Source organism: Dendrobates tinctorius, unplaced genomic scaffold (genome assembly GCF_039654945.1).
Source record: "Dendrobates tinctorius isolate UK_male_01 unplaced genomic scaffold, ASM3965494v1 ptg000127l, whole genome shotgun sequence".
NCBI lineage: Eukaryota > Metazoa > Chordata > Amphibia > Anura > Dendrobatidae > Dendrobates > Dendrobates tinctorius.
In genome coordinates this window covers 7,858,555-7,874,467 of record NW_027361795.1, presented here as the reverse complement: position 1 = coordinate 7,874,467, position 15,913 = coordinate 7,858,555, and the positions used below count along the sequence as shown (strand labels likewise).

The following is a 15,913-nucleotide window of genomic DNA, read 5'->3' as shown; positions in this document are numbered from 1 at the left end:
TTGGGAGGTCAATATGACAGAAAATACCCAGAAGTGACACCATTCTAAAAACTGCACCCCTCAGAGTGTTCAAACCCGCATTCAAAAAGTTTATTAACCCTTCAAGTGCTTCACAAGAATTGAAGCAATGTGGAAGGTAAAAAATTGAACATTTAATTTTCACAAAAATTTTACTTCAGACAATTTTTTTTATTTTGTCAAGGGTATCAGGAGAAAACAAACCACAATATTTGTTGTGCAATTTCTCCTGAGTACACCGATACCCCATGTGTGGAGGACCACTCTTTAGGCGCATGGTAAGGCTCGGAAGCAGGGCTGTGGAGTTGGTAAGCCAAACCTGCGACTCCGACTCCTCAATTTCCCTTACACCAACTCCGACATATATTGCTTATATTTAAGTGAAAAATTTTTTGTAGTACAATGTGAACATCAGACATTTAATCATTATGATACAATAATCAAGATATTTAGATGGAACATAATATATATTTACTGGAACACAAAAAACTAATACATTGTAAATATGTAATAAACTATGTAAATGTCGAATATATATATATATACACACACATACATATACACACACACAGTATATATAACACTATGTAATAAACTATGTAAGTGGCAAAAAACAGTTTTCAACAAAAACATACTAAATAACAATTGTGCAGTCTATGAATTTGTTCTAAGAAATAGAATTGACTCCATCAGATCCTCCTTCATAGATGACCTCAAATCTGACCTAATAATTTTAAGGCTAGAGAACAACCTCTCTACACTAACTTGGGTTGGAGGCAAAGCCGTAACCACATGGGCAACATCTCTAACAATTTCCGGGTATAAAGGAATTGCCTCATGCACAGTCAGTTTTGATGAACGGTTGAATTTTTCTATTTCTTTGAGAGCAAGTGAAACATTTTGCTGAAATATGGTCAATCTGCTTGCTATAGGAGACGGAGTGAAATCTTTTTCCTTGCGGCAATACTTTGCTTGCTCCATGTCATCCAAATACTTGTCAAAGTCAAACTCCTCATCTGATGAGGATAAAGATATGGCAGCAGTAGCACTGGCAGCACCCAAGTCCTCTTGTGGCTGGCAGTCCTCCTGTAGGCCACTCATCCTAACTGCTACCTCAGTCAGAGCTTCTTTTCTTTTAGTAAGCTGTTGATCATCAGGCAGTATACGATGACTTGGGTCCACATAAAAAACTGCCAGAAAAAAATTATTTTCCAAAAGCTGTGTCTCTCTCCATTTCATTGTTAATTATGCAAATTGTCTCTTCAGAGGGGAAGAGGACTAGAACTCTAGTGCCACCTATTGGAAGTAGCAATCCTAAAGGTCAATGTCGACCTTTTAACGAGCCTTGTTACATGTCTCTTCCTCTCTGAAGAGACAATTTGCATAATTAGCATATTTCCCAGAGGAGCATTGCGGCTTTAAGTCTCCTCATCTTGACATGCTTAGTAGGTCATTCTCCGCAAGGAGAGATGATACTTCTTGGATATCGGTCAGACGCCTCTCACAGCCAAACCAGATCTCACACTTTGCACTGACGAGGGCAGTACCTCGAAACAGTGTCTGCAAATTGAGATTCAGGATTGGTTTTTATCCTAAGTCATGTAACAAGGCTCGTTAAAGGGTCGACATTGACTTTTAGGATTGCTACTTCCAATAGGTGGCACTAGAGTTCTAGTCCTCTTCCTCTCTGAAGAGACAATTTACATAATTAGCATATTTCCCTGAGGAGCATTGCGGCTTTGAGTCTCCTCATCTCGACATGCTTAGCATGTCATTCTCCGCAAGGTAAAATGATACTTCTCCGTTTCATTGAAGCAGAAATGCCATCTGCGATTAAACCTCCTCTTTGGACAGGCAAAATAGCAAGTTCTTCCACTCCCTTATGAAAGTGCCAGGAGTTAAATCCTCAGCTTGTAATTTTTTAGTCGCTGTAAATGGGTGATTAAGCAATTCCTTCAATTCAGCCACCGGTGTCCATTGACCTTCATTTAGGGTTACCTGAGGGTTCGTCATATCTATAAGAAACGGTTTTAGTTCAAGCAATTGCTTAATCATTAAATAAGTGCTGCCCCACCGAGTGGCTTGATCGACAATTACCCCTTTCCCAGCACGTCTCATCAAGATGGAATCAATTTTAGGGGTTCTGGCGGCAATAACCAATTTCCTCACTTTTCCAATCAGATTTCCAGCATGTCCCTGTTGCAGACTCTCTCTTATTGCCAGCTGCAGCGTGTGCACAAGACAGCGCATGTGATGAATATGAAAGTGTTTTGAAGCACCTTCAACAAGATCATCTATTTCTAAAGTATAATTTGGCTGTTCTTCTGTTGTAATATCTGTTTGTTCCTCAGTTACATGAACAGCACTGTGGCCTTCCATCTCCAACATACTGAATCCTAAATTTTCTTCTAGCTGTTGTTCATTACCCTCATTCATCAGTTTAATTGTACTTGTCATGTTTGAAGCATTGTCCGTTACAATAGCAAGAACCTGTTCTTACGTGAATGTAGCCTAAGATCAGCCATTTATAGGACATTTCATAACTTTCCCAAATTCCTATGAAATAATATTCAGCATTGAACTACTGTACCCAATTATATATTTTAGGAGTCGGTCCATTTTATACAGACTCCGACTCCACCAAAATGAGCACCAACTCCGACTCCACAGCCCTGCTCGGAAGGGAAGGAGCACCATTTGAGGTTTTGAATGTAAAATTGGATGGAATAGAGAGCAGGGGCCATGTTGCGTTTGCAGAGCCCCTGATGTGCCTAAACAGTGGAAACCCTCCATAAGTGACCCCATTTTGGAAACTAGACCCCCAAGGTACTTATCTAGAGGTGTGGTGAGCACTTTGAACCCCCAAGTGCTTCGTAGGAGTTAGCGTAGAGCCATGAAAATAATCTTTTTCTCCCCAAAAAAATCTTTTTGCCCCAAATTTTTTATGTTCAAGGGTAATATGACAAATTGCACAACTTTGGGGTCCAATTCCCCCCCCCCCCCGAGTACGCTGATACCCCATATGTAGGGGTAAACTGTGATCTTTGGGAGGCAGAATGAACAAATCCACAAAAGGTGACTAATTGGTTTTATATTTTACACTGTTCCTCTTTCAGTATAAGTGATTAGGCGACTTTATTCTTCGGGTCGGTGCGATTACAGATTTAACCTTTTTTTATGTTTAACTTCTGTCACACACGAAAATACGTTTTTTTGTAACAAGTTTTTGCATAGTCATTTTGAGAGCTATAATTTTCCATATTTCAGCCCACAATCATGTGAGGTTTTGTTTTTTGCGGGACAAGCTGACGTTTTTATTGGTACCATTTTCGGGCATATGACATTTTTGTTCGCCTTCTATTCGATTTTTGTGGAGGCAGAATGAACAAATACCAGCAAGTCAGGATTTTTTTTTCTCCGTTCTGCGTGTGGTAAAATTGGTAAGGCAGCTTAATTCTTCGGGTCAGTATGATTACAGAGATACCTCATTTATATTGTTTTATGTTTTGGCGCTTTTACACAATAAAAACTTTTATAGAAAAAATTATTTTAGCATTGCTTTATTCTGAGAGCTATAACGTTTTTTATTTTTCCGCTGATGGAGCTGTATGGTGGCTTGTTTTTTGCAGGACAAGATGGCGTTTTTATTGATACTACTTTTATTTATAGTCATCTTTTTGATCGCGTTTTATTCCACTTTTTCCAAGTGGTATGAGGATAAAGTATAATTTGCTACTTTGTGTGTTTTGTTTTTTTTACAGCGTTCACTGAAGGAGTTAACTAGTGTGACACTTATAGATTGGATTTTTCCGGACGCGGTGATACCAAACGTGTACTTTTTGTTTAGTTTTTTTTTTTTTTTTACATAAAAATGTATTAGTGGATTTTTTATTATGTAATTTTCTTTTACATATTTTTTTCTCTTTTTTACCTAGTCCCTTTATGGGACTTTCACTTTAATTGCAGGTATAATACATTGCAATGCACTAGCTTTGCAGTGCATTATACGTATGCTGAAAGCTTCTGACACCAAGCTGAGCATGGTCTCAGAGGCTTTCCGTACCTTGATGACCCGGGGGATGTCATGACGACCCGGGGGTTGTCATGATGACCCCGGGTCACCATGGCAACGATCGGCCCCTGCAATGACGTTGCGGGGACACCGATCTGAAAACAAAGGGCGATCCCTTCCCTCTACCCTCCCCCCTGAGTGCTGCGATCATGCTCAATTGCAGCAATTAGGGGGTTAATAGCCAGGGATGGCATGGACGCTGCTCTTGGCTGCTAGTGTAGAAGCTCAGCCACTGCATCATGCAGTTATCGGTCATGCTGTTATCGGTCAGTCAGATTGACTGACCAATCACAGCTATCTGGGTGCGGGGACCGACGGCAAGGGCCTGGAGTTGGAACTTACACCCGGCCATGACGGACTGTGTCCCTCATTGGACGCCAAGAGGTTAAAGGCATAGTAATCTTAGTGTAGGTAAACTTTTGACTTTGCAGTAAGTAATAAAAATGCCAGAAAACATTCTCTCTCTCTAATTATTCTGACAATTGGCAAATAATTATGGTAACCCTAATTTACCTAAAAAAATGGGAAAGGTTTATTCTGATTTCATGTCAGATATTGAGAAAAACATGCATGTATGTCTTTATATAGTGTATGAAAACTTCGTGTTTCTACTCTACCTATAGCACTGAAATACATACGGTCATGTTTACACAGAATAAATAAGCCAATGTGCTTTCTTCAGTATTTCTTTAATACAAGCAGCACCCTCTGGTGGCTTTTGATAAAAAGGTAATGGGAAAAAAATTACAAGATTAAAACAGATTATAAAGCGGCATTATGAATAGATGCACACAACCAGCAGCAGTGTGAATAGAGGCACAAACAGTTTTACAGTGCAGAATATCCAGGAAACGCAACCCTCGGTCAAGGAGTAGGAGCACTCTAATAAAGATCAATTCCATCACCAACAGTGGGCACCAAGATGATGACCATAAAGTCTGGAAGACTGCCTTCCCTGTGATTTGCCAGGTGGATTAAAAGTATTAATGTATTTAACACTATATTGCATTTATTGACCAAGAGCACAAATCCAATGCTGCAGAAGGGCAGGTGCTGGCAGAGGACACTACCATTCACCTGTACATGGACTCCATCTACAGTGGGTAAGAATCAGGCAAAACCATACTAACGAGTCCAGAGGAAAATTTTTTTTTAGTAAAATAACTTGACACAGCTAAAGTAAAACCATATAGGATTGCACCCTAGACACCAGAGATTGTGATAAATTGCATTGTAAGAAGGCCCACCATAAAATGATGAGGCGGCAGTGGTAAGGACTAACTACTATGTTCTCCGATAGTGCAGATCCAGAAAAGCCCGATTCCCTTATCTTAGGTGACCATTCCCTCCAGATGTCAAAGATACAGTTTGTTGGCCAAAATGAGTTTCTGATTCTGCAACATCTAAACGAGAAGAAACGCTTATGGCATCATAAGCATAAATCAAAGTTTTGATCCAGTGGCTGAATCTGCCCTCAGCATGCGAGGCAGTCATTTTCTCGTTTTCTTCAGAGATGACCAGTTATGTACATACAGGCAGTGTTTCATTATCTCTATGTTATAAAAAAAAACCCACAACAAACAAGTGTCCAAACACAGTGTTTGTCTGACAGCTACTCCCCCCAACTTCACGATCTTATAAGAAGCCATGCTCGGACATCACTTGTGGCAGCTTCTATCCATTGAGAACAAGAGTGGGACGCTGAAGTCCTGTATGGCCACCAATATGGCAAACACTAAGAGGCTGGCCTCCCACTTGGATGCCTTGGAGAAAAATAATTTAGCAAAACACCCGTGAAGGCAAATGTCCTGAGAGTATTGCGGTCAGGCAGAAACATGAAGGCACCTGTAACCTGAGCAGTTCACAATCCTAGCAGATCGTAATGAGCTAGTAATAATACAAAAGTGTCCAAGAAAAAGGCCATTCATGATAAAAGGCTCCATATAATAAGTCACTATAGACCCTGGCAAAAGAAAGATTTTAGTGGTCTAGTGGACAAGCAAAGACCGGGCACACACACATGCACACTTCCATTCTCATGGTGACCTATACAGCATAACATAACTGTAATCGCTGTTCTCTCCCCAATCACAAACCAAGCCAAATAGTTAAAGGGAATCTCATCAGTCTTTTGCCACCTATGCTAAAAGTAGTATAATGTAGAGCCAGAGACCCCAATTCCAGCGATGTGTCACTTACTTGGCTGCTGGCTGTAGTTTTGTCAGCAGGAGATTATCACTAGAGGACTAGTTGGCCTGCTGTCAAGTATAAATCATGAGGTCTCTATAACCCCACCATTGATTGACAGCTGGCTCTGTGTACACTATACATGGGTTAAAGCTGCCAATCATTGATGTGGGTGGGGGTTATACAGAGCTCAGTATTCAGAGAACTGCTAGATCTGCAGCAGATAAAAGCAATGATTTTGCTTTTTTTTTTTTGTTTAAAGGACAGCAAGCAGCCAGGTAAGGCTAGTTTCACACTAGCGTATGGAGGAGCTGCGGACTTCCTCCTCCGCTCAGCATGCGTACCCCATCTTTAGCATTAGGTACGCAGGCCGTGCCGATGTATGCGGATGCCTCCGCATGTGTCGTTTTGACGGTGCGGAAACGTGTTGCATTTTGGTGCGGTCGCCGCACCGTCAAAACGACACATGCGGAGGCATCCGCATACATCGGCACGGCCTGTGTACCTAATGCTAAAGATAGGGTACGCAGGCCACATGCAGACAGAGGCGGAGCTGACCTGAGGAGGTGGGGCCATGGGCGGAGCTTCACAGAGGAAGTCCGCATCCCTCCGCAGCTCCTCCATACGCTAGTGTGAAACTAGCATAAGTGATACATCACTACAATCCGGGTCTGTTCCTACAGCATGCTGCTCTCAGATGGGATAGCAAACACCTGGTGAGAGACTCCCTTTAATTTAGAAATTACAAACCCATTTTTACACTAATCTCATAACCACTCTCATTCCGATCAACATCTAAGCACACGGGTCCTCCTCCGGCCGACATGTAAAAGGCACTTTGGTTTCTTGGCAAATATTTCTTGCATATATCTCAGAAAAAACAGAGGCAGGGATATATCCTTGGCATCTGTAAAATAATTCACTTTGATACGCGCTGATGGACATGATCAATATGGCATTGGGTACTTCTTAGGTAGTCAGGCGACATCATGAAGATGTATACAGAGGCCAATGCGGGTTCTCCAAATAATTCAACTATGAGGAATCCATCAAGGCCAACATTTTTGTATGATTACGAGCACAGTTTGAGTATATCTGCACCAAATGGCCATGCATATCATTTAGCAGTTGTGACTTTCTGGCTAAAAACTGTCCCATAAATAAGGCAGTGTGATTTCAGAAAATTGTGTTTAGGTTGAGTTAAGTTACAGTCCATTTACGCTACAGGGTAGCATAGGTTATTCATTCCTAGATTACAATGTCACAGGCCATCCACCTCATCAATGCTGAAGCTGCTTCTTCGGCTACTGGCCTTTGACGTGCCAGGAGAAAGGGTTGAGAGGAGAGGGTCACAAGTCATCATGGGATCAGAACTTAACATAGTGTCCTCCATTAGCATGAGGTCTAGCTCTGTCCTCGAGAGAGCAGGAAAAGAAGTATCTGGACAGGCATTGTCTTGGAAACCAAGCCCTGACGAAAAATCCATTTGCTGTTGGTATGGTCCCTGCTGTGGGACTGTAAGTTGGTGCTGAACAGGCGGCATTGCTTCGGGTTCCTGCTTGACTGCCTCAGTGGTGTTCATTCTTTGAGGGGAAATCGTTGGAATGCCGTGTGCTTGTGCCTGTAATTCAAGTTCCTGAAAGACAGAGGAAATTTTAATAAGAGACACTTTCGCCTGGTACACAAGCCGAATATGGCAAGAAGCCAGTGCATAGCCTGTCTATGGCAGAAAACGTCACCTGGACCCGAAGCCACAGCTGCTTGTTTGTTTGTTCCAGGTGTTTTGAGTGGGTTTCCAGTTCACGGCTCCGATGTTGCTCTTTCTGCATGTGTTTGATGTAGTCCACTGATGCCTTGAGGATGGTGCCTTTATTCCAGCGGGTATCACTGCTGAGAACAAGAGAACGGGTATGTAAACGTTGCCTTCTTCAAAACAAACTCATTACAAGAATGTGTTTAAGCTGGACATAGCATCTTGAATATGTTTTGGTTTACAAAAGCACAAAGGCTTTACAATACAAGATCATCGCACTGCAGGGAGCTGCGTAAAAGGAGATCACTGCACTGCAGGGAGCTGTGTAAAAAATCACCGCACCGCAGAGCGCTGCGTAAAAGATCACCGCACCGCAGGGAGCTGCGTAAAAGATCACCGCACCGCAGGGAGCTGCGTAAAGAGCACTGCAGGGAACTTCTTGGGGCAAAAATCTTTCTATAAAGCTATATCTATATGGTGACCAAGGTTCACTCAGGTGTTTTTGCTACATCATAGAGAAATACAAATAAATGGCGTCGCTTCACAACCCTGAGGGAACCACGACTGCGTCTAACAAGAAAAGAAAAAAAAAAAAAAAAAACTGGGGAAGTTGGACTTCTTGGGATTTGCTTGTTGTAGCACCCTTTGGGTTGCAGTATGACCCTATTCACTTGTATTGTCCTTTTTTCTGGCTGCAGCACAGTGATGAATTTGCTAGTGTAGCCACTGTTGCCAAGAAGCCCTGGCCTTATGGATGTAAGTATTAATGAAACTGCGTTTTGTTTTTGTTTTTTTAAATCAAGATGCTCCTTACAATGCAGTAATCTTCCTTTGACTCTGGACGTCATGAGACTAGTCTTCCAGGTGGCGATGTGCAGAGCTGAACCTTAGTACATTTTTGCTTGTTGTGTATACAGCACTGAATTGCATGAGCGGTCTTTAAAATTTGAACTTTTGCACTCAACAGAAGGAAGGTCAGCTAACACTAAAGGCCCCTTTACATTTAGCGATGCACCAGCGATCCCGACCACGATATGACCCGGTCAGGATCGCTGGTGCATCGCTAAATGTCGCTAGTGAGCTGCTAAACAGGCAGATGTCACTAGCGATGCAGCAGCGCTCGCTCTTACCTTTCAGACGCGTCAAGGGTGTCAGTTTTCCGCCTGCGTCCATGGCTCGCTCGTCGGCACCAGCAGGAAGCCAACGACGAGAAATGGACCAGGCCGATCTCGCGCGATCAGCGATAACCAGTGGGGGGAGCTGGTCAGAGGTAAGTATCACATGTAGCGATATCGCTGCTGCGTCACAAAATCGGTGACGCTTTAGGCCTGTTTCACATTTCCGTTAGTCTCCATCAGTCACAATCTGCCGTTTTTTTTCCCATTGACTTGCATTATCGGCAGATCTTGACGAATGGTCATCCGTTGGTTCCGTTTTTTTATGGATCCGCTAAAATGTTGGCGTCCGCTGACATGACTGGACGGACAATGCAACGTTTTTTTCCCTGGCCAGATACATTGTGCATGCCCGGAAGAAATGCCTTTGCTGGAAATGTAACCCTATATCCCGTTCTCTCTCTCTCTCTCTCTCTCTGGATCCCTAAAACCAAACGGTCCGGTGGCACACGTTGATGTCAGTACGGAGACGGATCCGTTTTCCACCATTTTCGCGGATTACAACTGACATAAAAAAACATATGTGGGAAACAGGCTTTAGTGATATTGCTAGCAATATCGCTATGTGTAAAGCCCCCTTAAGTGGAGTTCTCCAGCAACAAATGCATCAACTCTTTCACCTTTATGCACGTGATCGTATTATGGCTCCATTTTGTACTGGAACGCAACAGTGCACCCTAGAATCAGATGGGAAAATTATAAAAGTCTTATTTCCTCTGGAGCCTTTTTGGGCACAAGGATAGAGACAGTTGGGTTATTATAAAGCTGGGAAATTTGCATCATCTGGTCTTTCCTAACGATGATAGTGAACAAGCTTAACCCCAACAGGATAATTAAGGTCTGAAACCTTGGTCAAAGTATCTGAGCACACAAATCTCCAACGGTGCCCAAACTTTTTCATCAGCCCATTTTCCTTTGTGTACTTTTTAAATTGTTAAAGATAAAATATATTTTCTTGCTTAATACACAAAAGATATGTGTCCTCCTTAACTTTAGGCCTTTTAGAGATTATTTCATCTTCAACTTGCTTAACTGTTCACTATAACAGTAATATTTACATGCCACTGTATGTAGTTCTGATCAACATTATTGGCTATCTTAACAGAATTACTTTAAGTAAATATATACAGAAATAAGTGGATAACTAGCAACTCTGTCTCTAGAATAATATTTTAATTCTTTAGTGGTATCTGCCGTACATTTCCAGTGGATGGAACAGGCTCAGGAGCTGAGCCCGCTGCATACATCGCAAGTGCGGTTTGCTAGCTCCAATTGCAACATTTTAACCTATTCAATGTCGTCTGATGATTGACAGTGGCATTTGATATAAGAATGGGCTTGGGAAGGAGTTAAAGATCGCTTCTGACACCTCTCACAGTTGCAGCATGCTGATAGCTGTCATGACAATCTAACGTCCAAATAAAAAGGCCCCATGTGTCCACTCTTTTAGGAGACCGATAATACAGTGGACTACAAAATTAAAGTGGTTGCGGGATGACTGAGAAATGTAAACTACAAGATGAATATTAACACCTTTATGACCGGGCTATTTTCCATTTTTGTTTTTAACTGCCTTTCTTCTAAAAGCCATAACTTTTTTTTTTTTTCAGGACAAGTTGTACTTTTGAATGACACCATTTATTTTTATCATGTGATGCACTGGAAAGTGGGGAAAAAATTCCAAGAGAGTCAAAGTTGACCAAACAAAAGTGCAATTCCACAATTGTGTGTTTTATTTTTTTTTAAATTATGATCACAATATGATAAAACGGAGCTGGCAATATGATTCTGCAGTAAGTGGTGAAACATGCTCAAAAATTTGTATTAAAAAAAAAAAAATTCTAATGATCCAATTTTATGGTTTCATTCTTATGGGGCAAAAAGGGTGGCCTTTTGAACTTTTGTATTTTTTTCTTCCCATTTTTTCTGTAAGCCGTGTGGTCCTCCCTGGCCTCGTTTTGTTAAGCACGTGGAATGGGTTGAACTCTGCCTGAAGATCTCGGGGTGTTGTGTTTTTATGCGACATTTCACGCCAAGTTTCATAGGGTTCTCTTTCAACCACACCGTGGAAGGTTCTCTACCGTTCAACGAGCAGAAAAGGTCTTTCTGTTGAAGCTTAGAATGCTAATGATTTTGGAGTCTTCCACCATTTAGACTGCTTGTGCTTCATGAGGAGAGCACGGAGCAGAAAACAAAATTGGCTTTTTAAGCAAAGTCATCATTCAAAGGCGAATTAAAATAACATGACAAGGTGGGGATAGGAGGGTCTAATTTCAAATTAATCACAGGTCATTCTTATTTAGTTTGTCATCTGTATCAAACTGAACAAAGGGTGCCATCTGCACAATTTCTTTGTTTCAGTTCTAAAACACTTTTTTGGGTCTTGTGTAATTAATTTAAGGTGCCAAAAATGTTGACAACAACTTAAGGTTTTAAAATGACCTTGCAATTGTTCTTTTAAAGAAATGAAATCATTCCGCAGGAAAACTGCTGTAGAAAAGGCTGAAAGGATGTTACAGTTTCAGAAAATGATAGCCTATGGTGAGCTTTGGGACTTTACTGAACTTGAGAGTTAAGTGGCCTCAAGCCAAGTTCAGCACCAAGTTGCCATCACTGTTATCTTACTGTTCAGAAGTCCCCCTCTACATGGCTGTTCAGGGAATTACAGCACTGTCCAATCTATATAAATGGGGCTGGGGGCAGTTCCCTACATGGCATGGAGTATTGTTGAGCAGGCAAAAAAATCAGAAGGGGATGCAGCACTATATTAGCAGTGTGTAGTTGTCTCAGGAGTCTTCAGAACTAGAGGTCGATCCACACTGATCAAAAAGTGATGGCATATCATAGAAGTACAAGACAGGTAGCACAATCCCATATCCAATATATGTCCAGAGACACACCAAAAATCCAAGTAAAAGAAGACCCTAGCAGCACATGTCAGTGGCCTTTGTTTAGCAGGTCTTCATTATAGGCAATTGCTTTATAGATTTTTCTTTTTAAAAAAGGGGTTTTCCTATACATCATAAACATTGCTGTACGCCCCAATCTCTACAAATATAAAGACCTTCTTAACCTCTTAAGCAGGTTACGATAGGCAAATATTTATCTACATTGCAACTGGTTTTAGTTTTATTAAGCAACGTACAGGTCAGTCGTCTTTGGGATTAAAGTTCCAAGCTCCTTTATCCGATCATTGATGTTAAAGCGTCGTCTTCTTTCAACTGAAAACAGACAAAAAGTGATTCAGTAATTATTAAAGCTTTTCATCCATCTTTATTTAAAAACAGTTACAAAGGGTTGTCCACTACTACCAGAAAACCCCTTCTAATTCCTCATGTTTGGTCCTGTTAAAATAAAAACACTTACTCACCCTCCAGTGCTGAAGTCAGCACTTGTGTTCTCAGGACTCGCGTGCGGTTATGATATGTGATCCCTGCTCCCAATTAGCGCTGACGCCACTGTCTCCGCCTTCAGACAAACATCAAGAGGAAGTCAGAGCAACTGCAGCCCTGGCTTCCTGCTGATATTCAATATGTCCAAAGGCGGGGATAGGGAAGCCAGTGCGGACTGGGCACAGGACTCGTGTGACGTAACAACCTCACGCGAGTCCCGGGAACGCGAGCGCTGACACCGGTGGAATAGCGTCAGCTGCGAGTATAGGTGTTTTATTTTAAGGGGGCCAAACCTGAGAAATGAGAAGTGTTGTCTAAGTAGTGGACAACCCCTTTAAAACTGCAGTCAATAGCAGTCTAAATGCTCATCAATTGGCATGCAGTAAAAGCTAGGGTATGACATACTCATGTTATGCGTGTCCTTCTTTTGACGTTCACGGACGAGGGCGCGCTTGTCAGCATCTGTAAGCATAACAAACAAGTTAGCCAAGACAATACTGCGGGTCTAATGGTTTGTTATGTCTAGGTTAAAGGGATACAGATTGTTAATAGTTTGTTTTTAAACATCGTGTTGTAAACTGATGTTCATGTAAATTTAAGTGCCTGCCAGGGAGTGGGCTGCTGCACTCTTTACTAGCAGACAGCATTTCAGATTCTGGCTTAATAGCTGAAAATAAATAAATATATATCTATATCTATTGAGGCAAGAAATTTAAGGTGCTAATAGGTAACAGTTCTAAAACACATTACAGTAAATTTACATGAATCTGCCAATATTGCCAGGAAAGCTCAAACACCTGATGTGAACTGCGACTCCTAAATCTTGCCCAAAGCTTCACGTCAGGGGAGAAAAGGAGAGCAATTTGAATTTAAATGCCTGATCCTTTGGTTCCTCCTGGAGAGAAGCTGCCACTGGAGATGTCTCACAGCAGTTTACATCCTCTCCTTATACAGGGCCCACGAATGATGAAACATGTTTAGTGTGTGTGTGTGAATTGGGGAAAATGACTGCTAGCTAATGTGTGACCCACTTAATGCCAACCTGTAGATCCAGGTGACTTAACAGAATACTGTATGAAGTTTGTGTACATGAAAGAACACCATTTCGTGCCATTACATAACTTGAATACACATTTTTAATGTGATTTCACCTTTGTATGCTCCAATTCTAATTTTCAGGTGTCTCCAAGCCAATGGGGAGAGATTTAGCTGCTATGTGGTCTCCAATACACAGTGTACAGAGAAGTGGAGACATGAGGAATTCCTGCTCACCCATCTCTGTGTAGCATATGTGAAGAAATGGAGGACACTATACAGCAGTACAGAGCAGTGTAGCTGTAAATCCAGCACTGGGGGAGGGAGATAAACACTTGCAAGAAAGCTGCAGCACCGTCTCTTCCACTCACTCTGTGCACTTCTACATAGTCTTGCTTGAATTAAAGGAGTTTTCCCCACAGTTGCAATCACATAAATAGATTCTCCGTCTCTTCTCTCAATGTTCTATCGAGAGAAGCAGGTTAGAATCTTGTTGTCACATACCCGCAACTATGTAAATCGCAAACATGCAGTCTTGGTATTGCCCACTCACGCTATAAATACAGAATATTACACAATGTCACAATTCAGCAGTCCGCGGTAACAGAGTGCCTGCAGACTAACCCAGAAACCCACCTTTTTAATTCTTAACTGAAAATTTTCAAATTTAAGGACATTTACAAAAAAAAAAAATAAAAAAAATTTGTAAATGTCCTTAAATTTGAACATTCAATTTTCAAAATTTTACAACTGTGCGGAAAACTCCTTTAATTCAAGCAAGACTATGGAGAAGGGCACTGAGTGAGTGGAAGAGACAGTGCTACAAAAACAGCCCTCCCCCCTTCCGACAGTATAACAGGTCATATCAAAGAAAGTGCAAAAGATGAACCACAGTTCGATAAAAAGGAGAAAATATTGTTGGTTACTGTTAATTTGTTAGGAGAGACTAAATACAGGAAATACCAACATGCTGGAAATAACAAAGAAATACAATGCATCTTGAATTAATGTACTACACAGGCCCAGTGTTTAACCCTCTTGATGTCAACCCGAATCCATCAATCCATGGGGCCCAAACCTTGTAATAACATTCCTTTTTACATAAAGGCCCTTTTCCAAATTCAGTAACCAGTTGATTTTATTTATAAGCTCTGGGAGTGAAGGGACATGATCCATTAGCCAATATTCAGTCATTCATTTCCTAGCCATGAACATAGCCATCTTACCAGATCCATCGGTAGTCAAGTCGTCAACATACCCCAGTAAACACACCAGAAAAACCCTTCACTTTTGTTTTGGCCAACAAATTTTAGATTAAAAAAAAAAAAAAAAAATTAAAACATGGATTTTTGTGATAACTCACCGTAAAATCATTTTCTCCGAGACGCTCATTGGGGGACACAGGTACTGTGGGTGTATGCTACTGCCGCTTGGAGGCTGACACTAAGTGAAAAAAAAAGAGGTTAGCCCCTCCTCCGCCGCCGTATACACCCTCGCCCCGATTGAAGGCGGAAACCAGTTTGGTGCAAAAGCAGTAGGAGATCAAACAAAAATCAGACAACATCAACCTTAATACAGGTAACATGCCTAGAAAATAGCCACCCTAGTATCATACCAAAATTATATTAATTAAATAAACAGAAGCCACTTGGCTAAAAGGGTGGGTGCTGTGTCCCCCAATGAGCGTCTCGGAGAAAAGGATTTTACGGTGAGTTATCACAAAAATCCATGTTTCTCCTTCACCTCATTGGGTGACACAGGTACTGTGGGACGTCCTAAAGCAGTCCCTGGGTGGGAAGTTGACTCACCGATCCAAGCTACATGCACCTCTTGTCTAAAGGTGCACCACTGCTGCTTGGAGAATCATTCTACCCAGGCTCGCATCCGCCGAAGCCTGAGTATGAACATTGTAATGTTTAGTAAACGTTTGCAGGCTGGACCAGGTTGCTGCCTTGCAAACCTGTTCCACCGAAGCCTGATGTCGAAGCGCCCAAGAGGCGCCCACTGCCCGAGTAGAGTGTGCTCTGATCCCTGCTGGAATCGGCGCTCCCCTGACGCGGTAGGATTTCTGAATAACCGAACGAATCCATCTGGCTATGGTCAATTTTGAGGCCACGAGTCCCTTCCTGCGACCCTCAGGGAGCACGAACAGCGCGTCTGACTGACGAAAGGGTGCCGTCCGCGACACGTACCTCCTGAGAGCCCTCACCAGGTCCAAAGTATGAAGAGCCTTTTCCACACGGTGCACCGGTGATCGACAGAAAGAGGGCAAGACAATATC

General features: G+C 41.9%; 1 protein-coding gene across 2 annotated transcripts in view; it reads right to left on the bottom strand.

Moving 5' to 3' along the window:
- Positions 1–7,114: 7,114 nt before the first annotated feature.
- The window catches only part of TFEB (transcription factor EB), a 63,448-nt gene continuing 54,649 nt past the window's right edge, over positions 7,115–15,913 (bottom strand). The window contains exons 6-9 of one of the 2 annotated variants that reach the window (XM_073542470.1): positions 13,003–13,059; positions 12,351–12,426; positions 8,017–8,164; positions 7,115–7,913 (exon numbers count right to left, since the gene is read on the bottom strand). In XM_073542470.1, the coding sequence (XP_073398571.1) occupies positions 7,539–7,913; positions 8,017–8,164; positions 12,351–12,426; positions 13,003–13,059 (656 nt within the window). In that variant the 3' untranslated portion in view covers positions 7,115–7,538. Of the gene's footprint in view, positions 7,914–8,016; positions 8,168–12,350; positions 12,427–13,002; positions 13,060–15,913 lie in introns of both variants that reach the window. The other variant, XM_073542469.1, reaches the window with a different exon arrangement.